We start from the raw sequence: 15,731 nt of genomic DNA, 5'->3' as shown, positions 1-15,731 counted from the left end.
AGAGATGGCTCTGGCCAGCAGGAAGTAGAAGCAAGTGGCACCTTCTCTGTGCCAGCCTTCTCTCCTAGCTGGACCCTAGCAATCATCCCCCATACCAAAAACACTATTGCCTGAAAATTTAAAAAAAAAAACCATGCAGTGTGCTCAAATGTTTTTTCTTTTTATATCATTTCAAACAAGTGAACCTGGTAGCTTTTGCTTTACAGTAGCACTCTTTTTCTAAGCATGTTCATTCAGTTGGCCTGTGTGTGCCGTGTATATCCACGTATTATCATGCATGGTACTCAAGTGCCAAAACACGCTTTTAAAACTGAGACTTGATGCATTTTTAGGAAACAAAAATCTTTATTAAAAAAAATAATAACTTACAAATTGAGAGAACTCTCTGAAATGAGACTGTTCGTTGTGTGCACAGATTTGCAGTCCAGAACAGTTTTTTGTTTTTTTAAAATGTAACTTTACAATACTTTTAATGTCACAAACTGCATTACAAAGCAGTTTTCGTTCCATATCCCGTGCCGGTACAAAACACCACACAGATATAAAACTATGGTAAATAAAACATTTCAGCCAAGACTGGCATATATTTATATATTTATATATATTTATATATATAAAATTTCAAAACAGCTAACAATTAGTGTCATCCTTAGTCAAAACTGAAGTCACGCTAACCTTAAAACTATAACACTCTGAATATATGTCAGCACTATGCCTCCCAAACAATATTTAAAATATATTTAACTTTCAAATACATTTATAAGGTACACCAATAGTGAGAAAATAAAGTCTTAAAATTTAAATACAAATCACCATATAAAAAATTCAGGAAACACAGAAAATCCTATCTTACAGAAGTCTAGGCAAGCCTGTCCTCAGCTGGCTCTGACGCACAGCACTGCTGTGCGACACAGCTCTGCCTGTTGCAAAACTGTCAGCACGCACAGCCAAATGACAGCCGCGTCGTCAAGAGAAACAGAGAATGGATGCAGGGGGCACGTGCTCCCCTCTTCACGCTACTCAAGCATCAAGACCCGAAGCTACTTTGCTTTGCTCTAGAAAACCATAGGGCCCATCACCCTGTTCAAAAACAAGTAAACCCGTCCCAGAGCCTCTCCAGGGCAGATCATTTGGTGCTCTGCTCCAAGGCAGAGTACTCCGTTTCTGAGACTCTGGAGGCATCGATGAGCTTGGTGAGCCCTGTTTTGGCCGAGTACTTGAAGATGAAGGCCTTCATCAGCTCGTACCTGTAGTTGCGATTGATGAAGCTGTAGAGGACAGGGTTGACGCAGCAGTGCACCAGCGACAGGCACTGTGTGACGTGCAGGGCCGTGAAGAGGGCGTGCTCCAGCCGGCAGGTGAAAGGGATGTAGTGCAGGATGGAGAAGATGTCCAGCAGCACCGCCACGTGGTAGGGCAGCCAGCAGATGAGGAACACCACCACGTAGGAGAAGATGATCTTCCGGCTGCTGTGCTTCTCCTGGTCACCGGACGCCGAGATGGCTCTGGCCAGCAGGAAGTAGAAGACAGCAATGACGGAGAAAGGAACGGCGAAGCCCAAGACAACGGAGACCAGCTCCATGCCGATCAGCCACTCCTTGATGCTGTGCTCGGGGTAGAAGGACCGGCAGTAGGTCTCATTGTTGGATGCAGACGTGACGGTCTTCAGGTAGTAGGTGTCAGGCAGAGACACGCAGAAGGCCAGCAGCCACACCAGGATGCAGACGACACGGCGTACCATCTTCTTCCTGCTGCTGGAGGTGTTGGTGAAGTAGGTGATGGAAAGGTAGCGGTCCACGCTCATGCACGTGAGGAAGAAAATGCTGCCGAAGAGGTTGATGGAGAAGATGAGGTGTGTGACTTTGCATGTGAGCTCGCCCATAGGCCACTGGTTGTGCTGCACGAGGCTGACCACCCAGACTGGGATGGTGAGGACAACCCACAGGTCGGCAATGGCCAGGTTCAAGATGTAGCAGTGCGTGTCATAGCCTGTGGTCTTGGCCTGGATATTCACCCAGACCACCACGGAGTTGGCAATCATGCCGATGACGAAGATGAAAATGTAAATGAAGGAGAGCATGTAGAGCAGGACGCTTTTGTTGGGCATGTTGGGGCACATCACCGTGTCCACCACGATGCAGTCGCTGCTGTTGCACGGCCAGCTGATGTCCGAGAAGTTCCCTGGCTCTGAGTAGTCGAAGAGATGCAGATCCATCGTTCTGAGGGGGGCAATCAAATGACCTACGAGAAAACCAAGCAAACGAAAAAGATGGAAGAGAAAAGTCACTTCATTAGAAAAAACTCAAGTTTCAGGCAAAAATGCTTTTCCAAGGCCCTGATAGGCTCAGCTGTTTGGGTTTAGCTCTGTAATATCTTTGCAAAGAAGGGAGAAAAAACATCCATAATAAAACTCTCCAAAACAAAATAAATCATACTCTGAATCTAAATCCATGTGGTGCTCCAAGACAGAAACTGTGTTTGCTTTCTCCATCTTTTCATGGCTGTATTCTCAAGACACCGCCAGCCTGGCTGTGCCCAGGGTGTGAAATCAACACAGTACGGGGCCAAAGAAACGTCAGGCAGCTGAGCCCCGGCCACCGCAATGCTGATGGCCCGCTCACTCTCAGCAGGGGACAGTGGAGCCATTTTATCTACGTCCCCAAAGAATGGCAGGGTTGTCCTCTCCTGGCACTGCTGTATTACAAGTGTCCTGCTTTGGTGTCTTAATGAAAGCATTTCAAATCCTCCTCCAAATTTGCATTTATAATGTGACTCAGCACTTTTTACTCTTCTGCTAAATTCACATGTAAACCTGGGTCTCAGGCGGCTCCAGTGTGCAGTCATAAAGCCTCTGGAAGCACAGTGCAGGGTGCCCCACTACTTAACTGCACCCCAAACCTGAAGACTCTGGGTTGGCCGTGTGGTTTTCAATGAAGGGCAACCAACCAACTGTCTCAAGCTCTGGGTCAGCACCTGTTTTTCCATTCCTTTATTTGTTCAACTGCTTCAAGAGCAAAGTGTGCCAAGACTCAAAGCACAAAAATCACCACCTGCTGCATTTCAGGAGAGCTGACCATTTTCCCAACTGTTTTCCCTGCTGACCTGAGGTGAGACCAACACTCCATCACCATTTCACTCCCAGCCAGAATTCAGCCACGGGGTACCATTGTTATCTGGCACTGATTTCTCCAGATAGACTGACAGGGGCTGTCTTCTACTGTCAGTCCGCCCATGGGAAGGCCCTGAAATCCCTCTAGGCCACGGTCCTGGGTCAGCAATTAGCCCTGCCTGAATCCCACTGTAAAATGAAAACCTCAGCCCAAGGATGCACTGTTCACAGTGACATAGTCAGGTGGTTGCCCTTCTGCCTCACCTGTCCCAGGTAATGACTGGCCTAGAGTCAAGTCATTATTTACGAAGTTCATTTAAAGTGGATTCCAGGTTACATATGAGAATTTCCTGGAGGATCAAGGACAAGGGTCAGGGGATCAGTGTCCAGGTGGCTACGCTAGTGGTATGCAAAGCCACAGCTGGGAAGCCGCCCACTCTGAGATCAGACATTCCTGGGTTGGAATTCTGGCTCCTCTATTCATTAGCATTTACCTTGAGAGTTAATATGTCTGCATCTGCCTCCCCAGGACAGCAGCACCTATCTCACAGATACCCTAAGAAGAAAGAAGAAAGGGCCTAATTCAGAGCTTAGCCCTAGCCAATGCTCAATAAAACGTCACCCCCTTCTCCCTCCCTGGTCAGGAAGAAAGAACCCTGGGGATTCTCCCACCTAAGGGGAGCGGTTTTTCCCTTCAGCAAAAAGCAGAACCTTGTTTAATTCTATTCCCCTGGAAAACTGGCTCTTACTGGCTGAGTCATAAATACCCCCGGTGGAGCTCACACAGAGACTGGGTTGTTTGATGGGCTTTTCCTTTGGGACAACATGAACAGAATCCCTGAAAAGTGAGAAATTTCGCGGCCTCGGCGCCACAGCCTCCACATTCACAGCAGAGGACCTGGCTTGAACCCCAATTAGCGGAGACTGTTGCAGGCTTCTGGGCACTTCCCTCTGCGGGATGTAAATGACTGTGGGGTCCCCTCCTGGTGACCTAACCTGACTCAGTGTCCTCCATGGCCAACAGAAAGGGCTGGGCCGCCCATGACAGCCGCATCCCCTCCCCTCTAAAAGCCCTCCATGGAGGGAACCACGCTGGTCCTGCAGCGGGAGGCCTGGCAAGCCCTGATGCCCAAGCATGGGAGGGTGCCCATTATGGTGAGCAAGGTCAAGGTCAGGACAGAAACTCAAAGCAGGAGGCTCGGCAGACTTGTCCTAAGACGCAGCTCTAGAACTCCAAAAGGACGTAGGCCCAGCAGGGAGCTGAGGACACCCTGGCCTGCCAGACTGCGTCCAGGGTGGACAGCCAACCCCAGGCTGTGCCTTGAAGCTACTATCGCCACCTTCCCTTGGCCACCAAATGACCCAGAGCTGACGTTCCACTCTTCACCCTGTGATGGCAGGAGACAAGGATTTCACCTTTGCTCTCCCACATGGCCCTACTGCAACAATCCTTGTTCCTTTGTCCCATTTCCTTAAAACGAAACACATTTGCATCATGGCTTGGTTTCCAAAACACTTTCACCCATGATCTCATCTGACCCCAGAGTCCCGGGGAGCAGAGGAGCTTGAATGGAGGACGGACCCACAGCTGGGCAGCAGCAGGGACAGCAGCTGGGTCCAGAGGGCAGCTCGGCTGGCGCCTGGCTTGGGCTCCCTGCCCTGTCCCCACTAGCACAGCCACACAGCAGAAGCTGCCATAAATCCTGGGTTTTGGGCCATTCACAGGGGCTAGAAAGAAATGACCCTCAGTCTTTGTTCGCCAGAACTTGGATCCCGAATCCGTCCCACCTCTCTCCCCCACCATGGTGACATTCCTCTGGCTCAGGTCTTACTCGCCCTCCAGTGTAGAGACATGTCAGATGTCAACTGGCCAGGCGCCTGGCCACCGCTCAGCATGGACAGGCCCCAGCAGGAGGCAGGGTCACTCAGTGAGAAGACGCCTGGTTCCCACATCTCGAGTGTGTCCTTCCTTCCAGTTCCTCCACTCTTAGCACAAAACAGACACTCACCCACTTTGAGCTACCAGCAGCCTTCAGTATTCTCAGAGCCCAGAGTGGGACTGAGAGGTGGAAAAGGGCTCAGGGACCCCCATCCAGCCCTTGGCTTTCTACCTCTGCCTCTTTGGGTGAAGAAAATTTGATTTAGGGACCATTGGTCCTCTGAGTCAAAAACAGTATTTCTGAGATGGGAACTTCCCCGCTCAGCCGTCCTGGCCTCTGTCCTTGCTTCTCCCCTCCTGGGTGGCACAGTGGGAAACTTCCAACAAGGGCATGGCTGTTGCTGCCCAAGGGCTGAATGAGAGAGCAGAGGCTGGAGCTCCTCACTGCCCCACCGATCACCGGCCACCAATCATCAGTCACTGATCACCGATCCTCAATTATTAACCACCAGTCAGCCCAAGGAACAGCAGCCCACACTGGGACTGGCCAGGAAACAAAGCCAGAGGCCCACACCCTGACCACCTGCTTTCCTCTCAGGGCCTGGATGGGCCTCTCCCTTCCCACCACCAAAGGCTCCAGTGGTCAGATAAAGGAAGGAAAGTACAGCGAAAAGGGAGATTAAGCAGACAGTGCAGTCATCAAGTCCTCCGCAAATTTAAATGGGAGCTAAAGAAAACAAAAAACAGAAAAACAAAAATGTCATACGATAGCTTAGCCTTTTGTCATTTCGGTATTTTTCACGCATTAGGTTTCAGAAACAAGAGCTGTCTCCAGAAAACAGATTATTATTTGACAAAGACAATCCGCTTATTCAAAATAGGGAACTGCCATGTAACATGGAATGTGGTCTGCAACAAAGGCTCTGGCCGCCCCAGCCTGCGTGCAGGACGTTTAGGGTGGGCAGGGCCCACTTTCACTGAACACCATTCACTGATGGTGTGCGTCCGCTATTGGAGCAGAGAATCTTCCTAAATTACCTGCTTAGATCTTAATAAGTGACACTCTCAGAATCCCTGATAGGAACAAAAGCTTCATAGGGCAAACTATGAAATGTGTACCCAGGGCCCCTGGTTCTCAAAGGCCTGGTGACAAAGCTCCCTGCAAAATCTGAAAGTGGAGAGAGGGAGGGAGGCCTCTAATGAACCCTCAGAGGGCCCTGCACAGAAATCACAGGTCCCCTCAAGCAAAAGCAGGGGATTACCTCATCCCATACAGAAAGAGCTGACTGCATTCCGCACAGATCTGGATGGGCCAGCCCTTGGTTCCTTGTATACATTCTTAATGCTTCTCAGCCTGTGCGGGGTCTGTTTACGCTGGGAAGCTGGGACGGCCGATAGCCACAGGGCCTGAAGGAGACATCCACTTAGACCAGTCACCCTCTGCTGGAATCAACCAGCAATTCCATTCCCGCTTGAGGCCAAGGTCTAAGAAACATTTCTGGGTGTGAATCAAACCTGCCCACTGCCTGCGTCTCTAGGGCCTCAGTGCCCACGCCAGGGCAGGCAGGGGAATGAGACCCACTTCTGACACTTAGGTTCTAAGCTTCTGCATAAAAGATTCCAGGGGGAAGGAAGGGGAGGGGGTGCAGAACAAAAGACGTTTCTTTCCAGTTCTATGATGATACAAATTCACGTTTCTCTCCTCAAAATATCCATGTGTCTCCAAATGTACACAAGATGTTTTTTAAAGCAGTATTTATTTACGAGCAAACACTGGAGACAACATAAATGTCTTTTAACAGAGGCATGACTCAGTAAAGCCTGGTGTCTCCGCCATCTGGAATATAATACAGCTGTGAGAGGGAGGCCTCCCTTCATCCACAGGGAGAGTTACGACACGCCGGTCAGTGAAAGACAATGCGCAGATGCATGCACACACAGCACAACCCCAGACACACACATACACAGCACAACCCCAGACACACACATACACAGCACAACCCCAGACATACGCACACACAGCACAACCCCAGACATATGCACACACAGCACAACCCCAGACACACACACACACACAGCACAACCCCAGACATACACACACACAGCACAACCCCAGACATACGCACACACAGCACAACTCCAGCTATGCAGAAAGAAACACAAAAATTACATTTGTGTATTTTTATATGTAAATACACGTGCACGAAGGCATAGAAAAAGACCTGCAGTAAGTATAAAACTTGGGGCTGGGAAGGTAGGAGGAGGGAAGAAAAGGAGACTTGTAGTTTTCACTCTATGAACTTCTGTGTTATTTGAAATTTGACATCGAGAAGTATGTAAATTTTCATAGAGGGAGGAATGGTCCACAGAACAATCGAGGTTCATGTTGCATTTTCCTGGACCACAGAGACCCAAGGGAGAATAAAAAGCAGTGAACGTCAGCTTTCATTCCCTTTTTCCCAGCGCTTGCTCTGTTTTATCTCATTCATTCCTTCGTACAGGGGTCACCTTTTTAGCGGCCCTGTCACACGTTGCAGTGACAGGGAGAGAACTCTCCTGTGGCCGGCAGTGGGCAAGCACCTGTCCAGCCCTCCATCCCTGCCAGCCTATGGTCTGCAAAGGGACTCCTCTGTCACTCACAGCCCAGATGGTACTGGGGCTCCTCTTGTCAACTGCAGGACTTTCCCGGAGATGCACCTCTCTTTTCTGGGATGTTTTATTCATCAACCAAGTATCCTTGACAACGACCATGCTGCAGCAAGCAGCCTGGGGTATTTAGCTGCATCCAAATGGTCTCCCTGGGCTCACTCTGCAAGCTGAGGGTGAAGCCAGAATTAGAGGTACTCAGGTTTAGAGCCTCCATGGGTGGTGGCTGAGTATGCAATCAGCATGTCCTCACGCTAGTTAGTTCCTTCCAGAGAATGCCACGTGTTCAGGCACCTGGCCAGTGTCCCTCCAGACTCCCTTCCATACGTTTGCAGTCTCCAACCACAGACTCTTCCCAACTGATACCCTCTGCCCTTCTGCTTCTCCCACCTTCTGCTGGCCCCACACTGCACATCTCTATTCTGGAATGTCTTTTGTACCATCACGTTGTTCAGGTTTCTTGCCCCTCCACCTCATTCCTACCAAGCCCCGCACCCCCCAACAAGTCTTCTGTAACTTTGTGTAATTACAGCTATACAGCTATACAGCTACAGCCATACATAGTAGGTGCTCAATGAGCCAGCAGTTAATCATGCCCCACTGAGACCAGCGACCGTGGCCAGCAGCGGAGACGGGTGTCCAGGAGAGACTTTTCTGAAATCGTCACCGAGCTGGTGTTGACGGAATGAGCCTCTTGTTCCAGGAGGCACTGCTCTGGGGCACGTGAGGACAACAATTCAGAAACATCTCCCCCCAACCCCCGAGACCCCGCCGGCTAATTGGGAAGGCACGCAGGCCCATCACCCCCCAAGCATGAGCAAGGTGGTGCATGCCCCTTCAGCAGGAAGATGAGGGGTTTCCACTCTGGTGGCTTATGGGGGACTTCAAGGAGGTAGGGGTGATCAAGGATGTTCCAGGAAGGCAGAGCCATGGGTAGAGTCACCCAGCCTGGCTGAGGCAAGGACTCTCCACAAAGAGCAGATGGAGGTAAGAGTTGGGCCTTAAACGGTGGGCAAGGAATGTGTCCGGGGCTTGTCCACGCAGGAGCCAGGAAGGTCTAGAGCAAAGCCATGGCTTTGGAGCAGAGGAGGCTTTGAGAATGGAGGTGATACGAACCCCACAGACAGCTTTGCAGTGGGGTGCTTTAGTAGCTGGGTGCAGACCAGGCTGCTACACACACGTCACTCCTCTATAGTGGTACAGATAAGATAACTCAGGAAAGGCCTGGGGCCCCGGAACCAGCTCCGAAAAGGGGGGCCCTCCAGCCATCTGGGCCCTGCAGGACCTCTGCCTCCTTCACTGGCTTTCTGCAGTGTGAGACCTTTGTCATACAAGGGAATTTCATGAAGAAACTTGGTATTGTCCCAGTCAAGAGCTGGGACAGTGGCCCTCACTTTTTGCACACCTGGAAACTGAGGCCAGGCCAAGTGAAGAGACTGGGTTATGGTGGGCTTGTGGCTAAGAACAGAGTTCTCTTCCCCTTTCCAACGTCTCCAGGGACTCTCCAGCGGGAATCATGCTACAAAAGCAAACGCTCTGGTCTCTTTGAGCAGATAACACCTCTTTCACCAGGCCAGCCCCGCTTACGCTGAGCCTGCAAGTTGGATCAGGAGAATCCACACTACCTCTGAAGAACCATTAGGCAACTGCGCATCATTGAGTGGGGTGTGTGTGTGTGCATGTGTGCATGTGTGTGTGTCTGTGTGTTTTTAACCAATGCTACGTCGAATCTATGGGGAAACCAACCAAGTAACCTAGGGGAGCTTTGGCCCAGGCGGACTCTCTGTGACTATCTGCTAGGGCTGATAGCAGAATGGGGAGCTGTCTGTCCCCTCTGCTGCCAGCAAATGGAAAACAGTCTTGACTACACATTCACTAGTGACCGTGAGTGATCTTATTTTATGCAAGTACATACCTGCTTTGAATTACTTGAGAACTCAAAAAACAATAACTACAGAAAACTCTATACCCTGATTCAGATACAGTCCACCTCTTCCCAGGGTCCTTAGACATACTTCACATGAACATGTGGGATATCCCCGTCCACTTTAAGGATTTGGTCGATCAAATAAATCCCACGTCCAGAAACCTGATCTGGTCTATTGTGCTCAGCTGCCTGACAGGGAAGCAAAGCTATACCCACAAGAGCAGGTCCAGAGATTCCCACGTCACAAAGGCTGCCGTCTGGGCTGGCCCAGTGTAACCAGAGCCCTGATTCCCACCCAGCTTAGGACTAGGACGAGGCAGTGGGAGGTCAGCCAGGCTAGGAGAGCCTCCTCACCCCCGCCCTAAGCCAGACACAATGGGGTTCCCAGGAGGACACTGTGCAAACTTAGGCTCTGCATATACAACTGAGGGAGGATGTCCACATATCTGTTATAGCAGGAAAAGCAAAAGATGCTTACTATCTGGCTGACCCAGACTTCAAAACGCAAAGTCCCCCACACTGCCCTGGGCTCGTTATCTGTCCCTTTGCCAACAGCGGTTCAAGGCCACCTGAGATAGTCTCGGCCCTCATCCACTTTTTCAGTGCCTGGAACAAAACACAGTCTGCTTCCAAAACTACCTGTGGCTCTTTAAAATTGTCACCATAAAATTATGCAATTCCCTGATCACTTTAATATCGAAGCAATAGTGTTTTTTTTTTTCAATTCCAAATTAGTCGATAAAAGCATCAAATATTCCCTGCAGGAAACCATCAAGTATTCAAAATCAGAGCCGCCCCCTGCACGCCTCCCTGTCCTGATCTGTCTATTTCTGGCCTGCTTTCTTTTATTTCAGCAGAAAATACGTGTCCTGAAGCTTTGTCTTTTCCTTCCTGGACTTTAGTAACACTTGACATGACATAATCTTTAGTTTCTTTCTGAATTATGCCTACATACATGCAATCCAATTGAAGGTGTTTTAGTACTATTCTTGCTTCTAATAATAAAACTAAGTTATTTGATTGCCTGGTTTAAAGGTACAAATGCCTTCTGGCCCCAAATTCCCCTCATGTTCTACAAAATCACTGAGAAAAAAGTCTAAAGTTTTGCAATCTTTGAGGTCTTTTTCTTTACCCTCGGCTACTCTTAAGGTTTATAAAGTGACTGCCCTTCAGCCTCAGGTTTGAGTAACTTCAACCAATTTCCCTCACGTCGACTTGAAAACAGGAGCTCTCTCCCTAAAATGATCACACAAAAAGCCACTGTTCCTGATTAAGTAGAGTTTTTTGTTTTGGGTTTTTTTCTTTTTTTTTCATTCAGAAAGCCTATACTTGGCCTGTTCTGGGCCTGATTAGAAATCATAATACCTTCTCAACGCTTCAACGACTTGCTGTTAATACGGGGAAAACACACCCCCAAAGCCCTGCGTGTGTCGCACAGGCATGCTGCCTTGGCGATGCTTTATGGAACTTTTTTAAAACTACGACTGCAATGTCTGCCCCTTAAAATAAAAAAGCTGGTGGGCAGCAAACTACAGCCATTTCTCCATTTTCCTTTGCTTTCCCACCCCCATCCTGGGCAGCTTTCCCCCTCCCCCCAATCTCCTGGAGGTTGTGGCATTAAGCTCTGCAGTTGTGTGCACATTCAAGTGTTTATGGCAGAGACTGGGGGAAAAAGAGCAAATTGTTTCCAAGCTAGAGCTCCCATGTGCAACTGTGCTTTAGAAAAAGGCTTTCCATCTGGGGAAAGCTCATATTCTGATGAAAGAAGGACAAGCAGTTTATCCATTTAAAATCTATGGAAAGTTAAAGCACAGAAACCAGCAGCCTCCACTTTCTTTGCTAGGCGTGCCTAGCTGATGTCCACATTTTTCCTGGAATAAATAAAGGGACACTAAAGGCAGCATCTGCCTTTAAAAAAGAAAAGAACAAAGTTACCATGTTGAGACTTTGCAGACTGAAGTTTCAGGGGATGTCACTGCACCAAATACATTCAAAGGGCTGTAAACAATTTAAGGAGGCTCTCTCCCACTTTTGAAACACTAAGTAATCCTGTTGTGAGCAAAAGGAAAGAAAGAAAGAGGAAGAGAGAAAGAGAGACAGCCAGTCTGACTTTTACAACTTCTCATTCTCCCTGGAAGTTACAAGTCTTGGCTAACCACCCATCCCTGACCTCACTCCAAAGTTCTCTCAGTCACTCCTTGAATCTTTGCACATGCCAACAAAATTGAACAGAATCCACATTTTACCTGAAGAGTATATTTAAATTGCAAAATAGTAGACTTGTGTGTGCTTCCCCCCCACCTCCCAATTGAAGTTGGACTTAACACCTTCTAAGAGAACAATACTCAAATTAGATTAGCAAGCGTGCCATCAAGAGAAGACCCGGCTGTATTTAACATTCACGTTTATAGCTTCCGGACTTACAGACTCTGGTAAATCCCCCAAAGTACTGAATTCAAATACATCTTGGACTCACAAAGATTCTCAGCAGTTTTCTGCTCCATTTAAGGATGCCTCTTAATAAAGTGTTCATCGTTCTGGAATTACGTATTTACTGCCAATTTTATCTGTTTCCAAACTGATATACTAGAAGCAAAACAGGTAAACAGTGGGTGCCAAGCTAATCCCCATGCCAAATTGGTCAGGCAGAATGGATAGTCTGTGTTCTTGCAAAGTTCCCCTGCTTACTGGAGCTTAAATAGCCACACAGCAAATAAACACCAGATTCCTAAATACACATGGAAATTTCCTTCTGCAAGTGACTTAAGAAAACTGCCCTTTGCTTTCTGAAGAGAAAGGTGAAGCCCTCCGAATTAGCAAAAGCACTTTGCAATGCAGCTACGTGCAGCCTGGGTTTTCAGAAACCAGACCCGCAGACTCAAAAGCACCCATCTGAGCGATTTTAAAGAAGTCCTTTGAAAAAGACCACTTGGCTTAAGAGTAGAAGCCGTGCCTTCTTTCTGAGCAGAGCTGCTGCCCGAGCACCGTGTCCTTACCTCCGGGCTGGCTGGGCTGGCTGGGCTCGCTCGCCTTCCTGGCTGTGCTGTGCGCTGGCTCCCTTAGTGCTGAGCACTTTGCAACAACTGTGAGCTCTGCTGGCTGCAGACTTGCATTATATACACTGCAGAAAGGAGCCTCTAGCCTCTAGATGGCAGCTTTGTAACCCACATCTCTCTCTCCCCCGTGCCACCCCCATCCCACAGGCAGACACACACACACACACACACACCCCTCTTGTAAACCTCACTAGTCTGTTGTTTCCTGCACAAGTGTACTCTTGGGAAACCCCAGCCTTCTTTCATTTGCAAAATCTGATGAAGCCACAAAGTCCAAACCCCATGGGGGAAAATGTCAGCCGAAGAAAAACTGCAAAGAAACCCTAGTGCTTGGCAAAATCATCAAATATTTATCTGGTCTCAGGTATATCTTGAATAATCCCATTAACACCAAGAGTTCCTGTGAATGCCTCTTCGCTCTAGGGAGGACTTTGTTCCCAAGACAAATTACTCTGAACTTCTGAACTTCGATGTTGATTTACTAAGCCTGGGTTTTCCTTGTTAATTCCTCCAAAACAGAAATAACAGTTTTGGTATAACCAATGAATCGATACCACACCGTATATCCCCAAAGTGGGGAAAAGAGTCTTTATAATAGATTATACTTGAATACTTTTATTTGTAAAGGACTTTAGGTACAAAATCCTTGAGACTCTAATCAAGATAGTATTCTACAGTGTCTGCCCAGTGCCAGACACGCATTAGGAAGATAATAAATGCCTTTTGATAATGTCTTTTTCTGAGTTGAGTCTGGCAAACACTTTACTACAATTATTGCAATCTACATTCTTATTTGGAAGCGTATTGCTAAAGTTCCCCCCATGGAGGAGTTCAACCTAAAAATGTTATCCAGGTGATACTCATCTCTAATGCCCCATTTACAAAAATCGCCCATAAGATAGGGACCCAAAGGCCACCCGCCAGCCCATCCCATGTGCAATGCTCTGGCTTTCGTATTTGCTTTCTGATCTCCTGGAGTTCTTAAAGAGCGGCTCAAGTGGAGTGTGTGAAGGCACCAGCTGTATTCACGCCTTCTCCAGAGCTAAAACTTTTCGAGATTCTTTTTATACTTCTACTAAAAATAACAGCAGACGCTCGGTCCCAGCGCTGAATCTGGGGGACTGGGAGGTCAAAGTCTCACGTGGCTAGAAAGTCTCCGTGTGGAGAAAGCCCTTAACAAAAGAAATATTTTGTTTAGATAAAAGCTTCACATTTTTCTCCTGAACTGGCTGCCCAGCGAGAGGCGAGGTGCACACCTGCTCTCCGGGGGCCTCCGGAGGGGTCGCCCTGGGGCCGGCCTTTCCCAGCCCGAGCGCAGCGTCCCGCCACCGCCTCTGCAGGGCGGCGCAATCACTCTTCGTGTCACATCGGCACCAAGCACATCTCCAGGCTCCCCAGAGATGCTGGAAAGGAAAACTGCGAGCGACTGCGTCTACCCACACCCAAGATCTAGGAGAGACCTCGACTCTCCACAGCATACGTGTCCTGACTTTTTCTGTCCTGTTTCCTTCTTGTGGGGGACCCTGTGTCTGAGCCCGCTGGAAATGTACGGGGATCCCCTCTGGACTGCAGCTCGGTTTCCGCTTTCTGTGGCTGTAGCCGTGACTCCCGGGCCTGTCCTTCAGAGAACGCGCTCCGCATTGCAGAGCCTGCGCGCCCGGTGGAAACACAGAGTGGGTGTGAATCCGTTCTGAGCTAAGTGTACAGTCGCTGGAAGAGAGACCACATGGGCTGGGGACCCCGGACAGGATGCTAACGTGGAGGAAGGAAAACGCAACGCAGTTTTTTAAAAAAGGAGAACCCACTTCGTGCGTCCGGGGCCAGAATCCACGAGGCCGCCTTGCAGCAGCCTGAGCCCTGCCCCGCCAGCCCCGGCCCCGCGCCCTCCCACAGCCCCGCGCCCTGCCCCGCACCCATCCACGGCCCGCGCCCAGCCCCGCACCCACGCACTTCCCCGCGCCCAGACTTGTTCCGCACTCACGCACGGCCGGGCACCCGGCCCAGGCGCCTGCGAGGATTCTGGCCCCAGGGTCACCGCCCTCTCCTTTCGACGTCCCCCACCCGTCCCCTAGTTCCGCCGGGCGGGGCTGCTGGAGGCTTCCAGACGGGGAGGGGCGGACCAAGCGCCAGCGGGGAATGAGGCGGGGTGGGTCGGGAACCCTGGCCAGGCTCGCACCCTGGGAGGAGGAGCTGGGTGCTTGGGGCCTGAACTTGGCTGTCTCCTTGGGCCTCCCACCCTGTCGCAGAAAACAGTACTGGGGGAAAACGAGAGGGCAAGCAAGCAGGGCTTTTTGAGAAAACGAGATTCCATTGCCCTAGGACCTAAAAGTCTCTTTTCAAAGTTTTGAAGAGTGTCTCTGCTTTTGGAAGATTGTGTTTTCAGTGTAAGGGCAGAACTCCACCTCCATCCTCTAGGGGTCCCGGCTGGGTCCGAGAACTAAATTGACATAAGATAGATGAATAGGAGGAAAGCATAGTGCAAGTTTCACGCGGCATGGGAGCCCTCATACAGAAATGCAGACCCGGCCGGGCGCGGTGGCTCAGGCCTGTAATCCCAGCACTTTGGGAGGCTGAGGCGGGCGGATCGCGAGGTCGGGAGTTCGAGACCAGCCGGGCCAACATGGTGAAACCCCATCTCTACTAAAAAATACAAAAAATTAGCCCAGCGCGGTGGCGCGCCTCTGTAATCCCAGCTAATCGGGAGGCAGGAGAATCGCTTGAACCCGGGAGGTGGAGGTTGTAGTGAGCCGGGATTGCGCCATTGCACTCCAGCCTGGGCGACAGAGTGAGACTCTGTCAAAAGAAAAAGAAGGGAAGGGGGAGGGAGGGAGGAAGGAAGGAAGGAAGGCAGGCAGGCAAATCCTCCTTGGGGAAAGAAAGAAAGAAGGAGAGAAAGAGAGAGAGACAGAGAGAGAAAGAAAGAAAGAGGAAAGAGATGAAGACCCGAGCAAAGAAAGCAAGAAGGAAAGCAACAGAGAAATGCAGGCCCTAGCAAAGAAAAAGAAGGAAGGAAAGGAAGGAAGGAAGGGCAGACCCAAGCAAGCAGTTCGCGTCCACTACTTAAATACTGAATTGAACAGAGAAGAATAAACTTTGAAAATATGACTGAAAAGA

The 15,731-nt window shown here is 49.6% G+C and overlaps 1 protein-coding gene across 5 annotated transcripts; it reads right to left on the bottom strand.

Annotated features, from left to right (window-relative positions):
* Positions 1 to 325: 325 nt before the first annotated feature.
* ACKR3 (atypical chemokine receptor 3) lies at positions 326 to 14,743 on the bottom strand. 5 transcript variants are annotated; one of them, XM_009238274.4, is made up of 3 exons: positions 14,599 to 14,682; positions 3,604 to 3,665; positions 326 to 2,241 (listed from the first exon to the last, which is right to left on the bottom strand). In XM_009238274.4, the coding sequence occupies exon 3, from the start codon at positions 2,213 to 2,215 to the stop codon at positions 1,127 to 1,129; it is 1,089 nt and encodes a 362-aa protein (XP_009236549.1). In that variant the 5' UTR covers positions 2,216 to 2,241; positions 3,604 to 3,665; positions 14,599 to 14,682; the 3' UTR covers positions 326 to 1,126. The 5 variants fall into 5 exon arrangements, with proteins under 5 accessions (XP_009236549.1, XP_054406003.1, XP_054406004.1 ...); XM_054550028.2 differs by lacking the exon at positions 3,604 to 3,665 and adding an exon at positions 12,558 to 14,369 and having other exon boundaries at positions 14,599 to 14,679; XM_054550029.2 differs by lacking the exon at positions 14,599 to 14,682 and adding an exon at positions 12,558 to 14,486.
* Between the last annotated feature and the right edge of the window lie 988 nt (positions 14,744 to 15,731).

The sequence above is a fragment of the Pongo abelii genome, chromosome 11 (assembly GCF_028885655.2).
Source record: "Pongo abelii isolate AG06213 chromosome 11, NHGRI_mPonAbe1-v2.0_pri, whole genome shotgun sequence".
Classification (NCBI taxonomy): domain Eukaryota; kingdom Metazoa; phylum Chordata; class Mammalia; order Primates; family Hominidae; genus Pongo; species Pongo abelii.
Note: the sequence above shows the minus strand (reverse complement) of the source record. Positions and strands in the feature narration are given on the sequence as shown.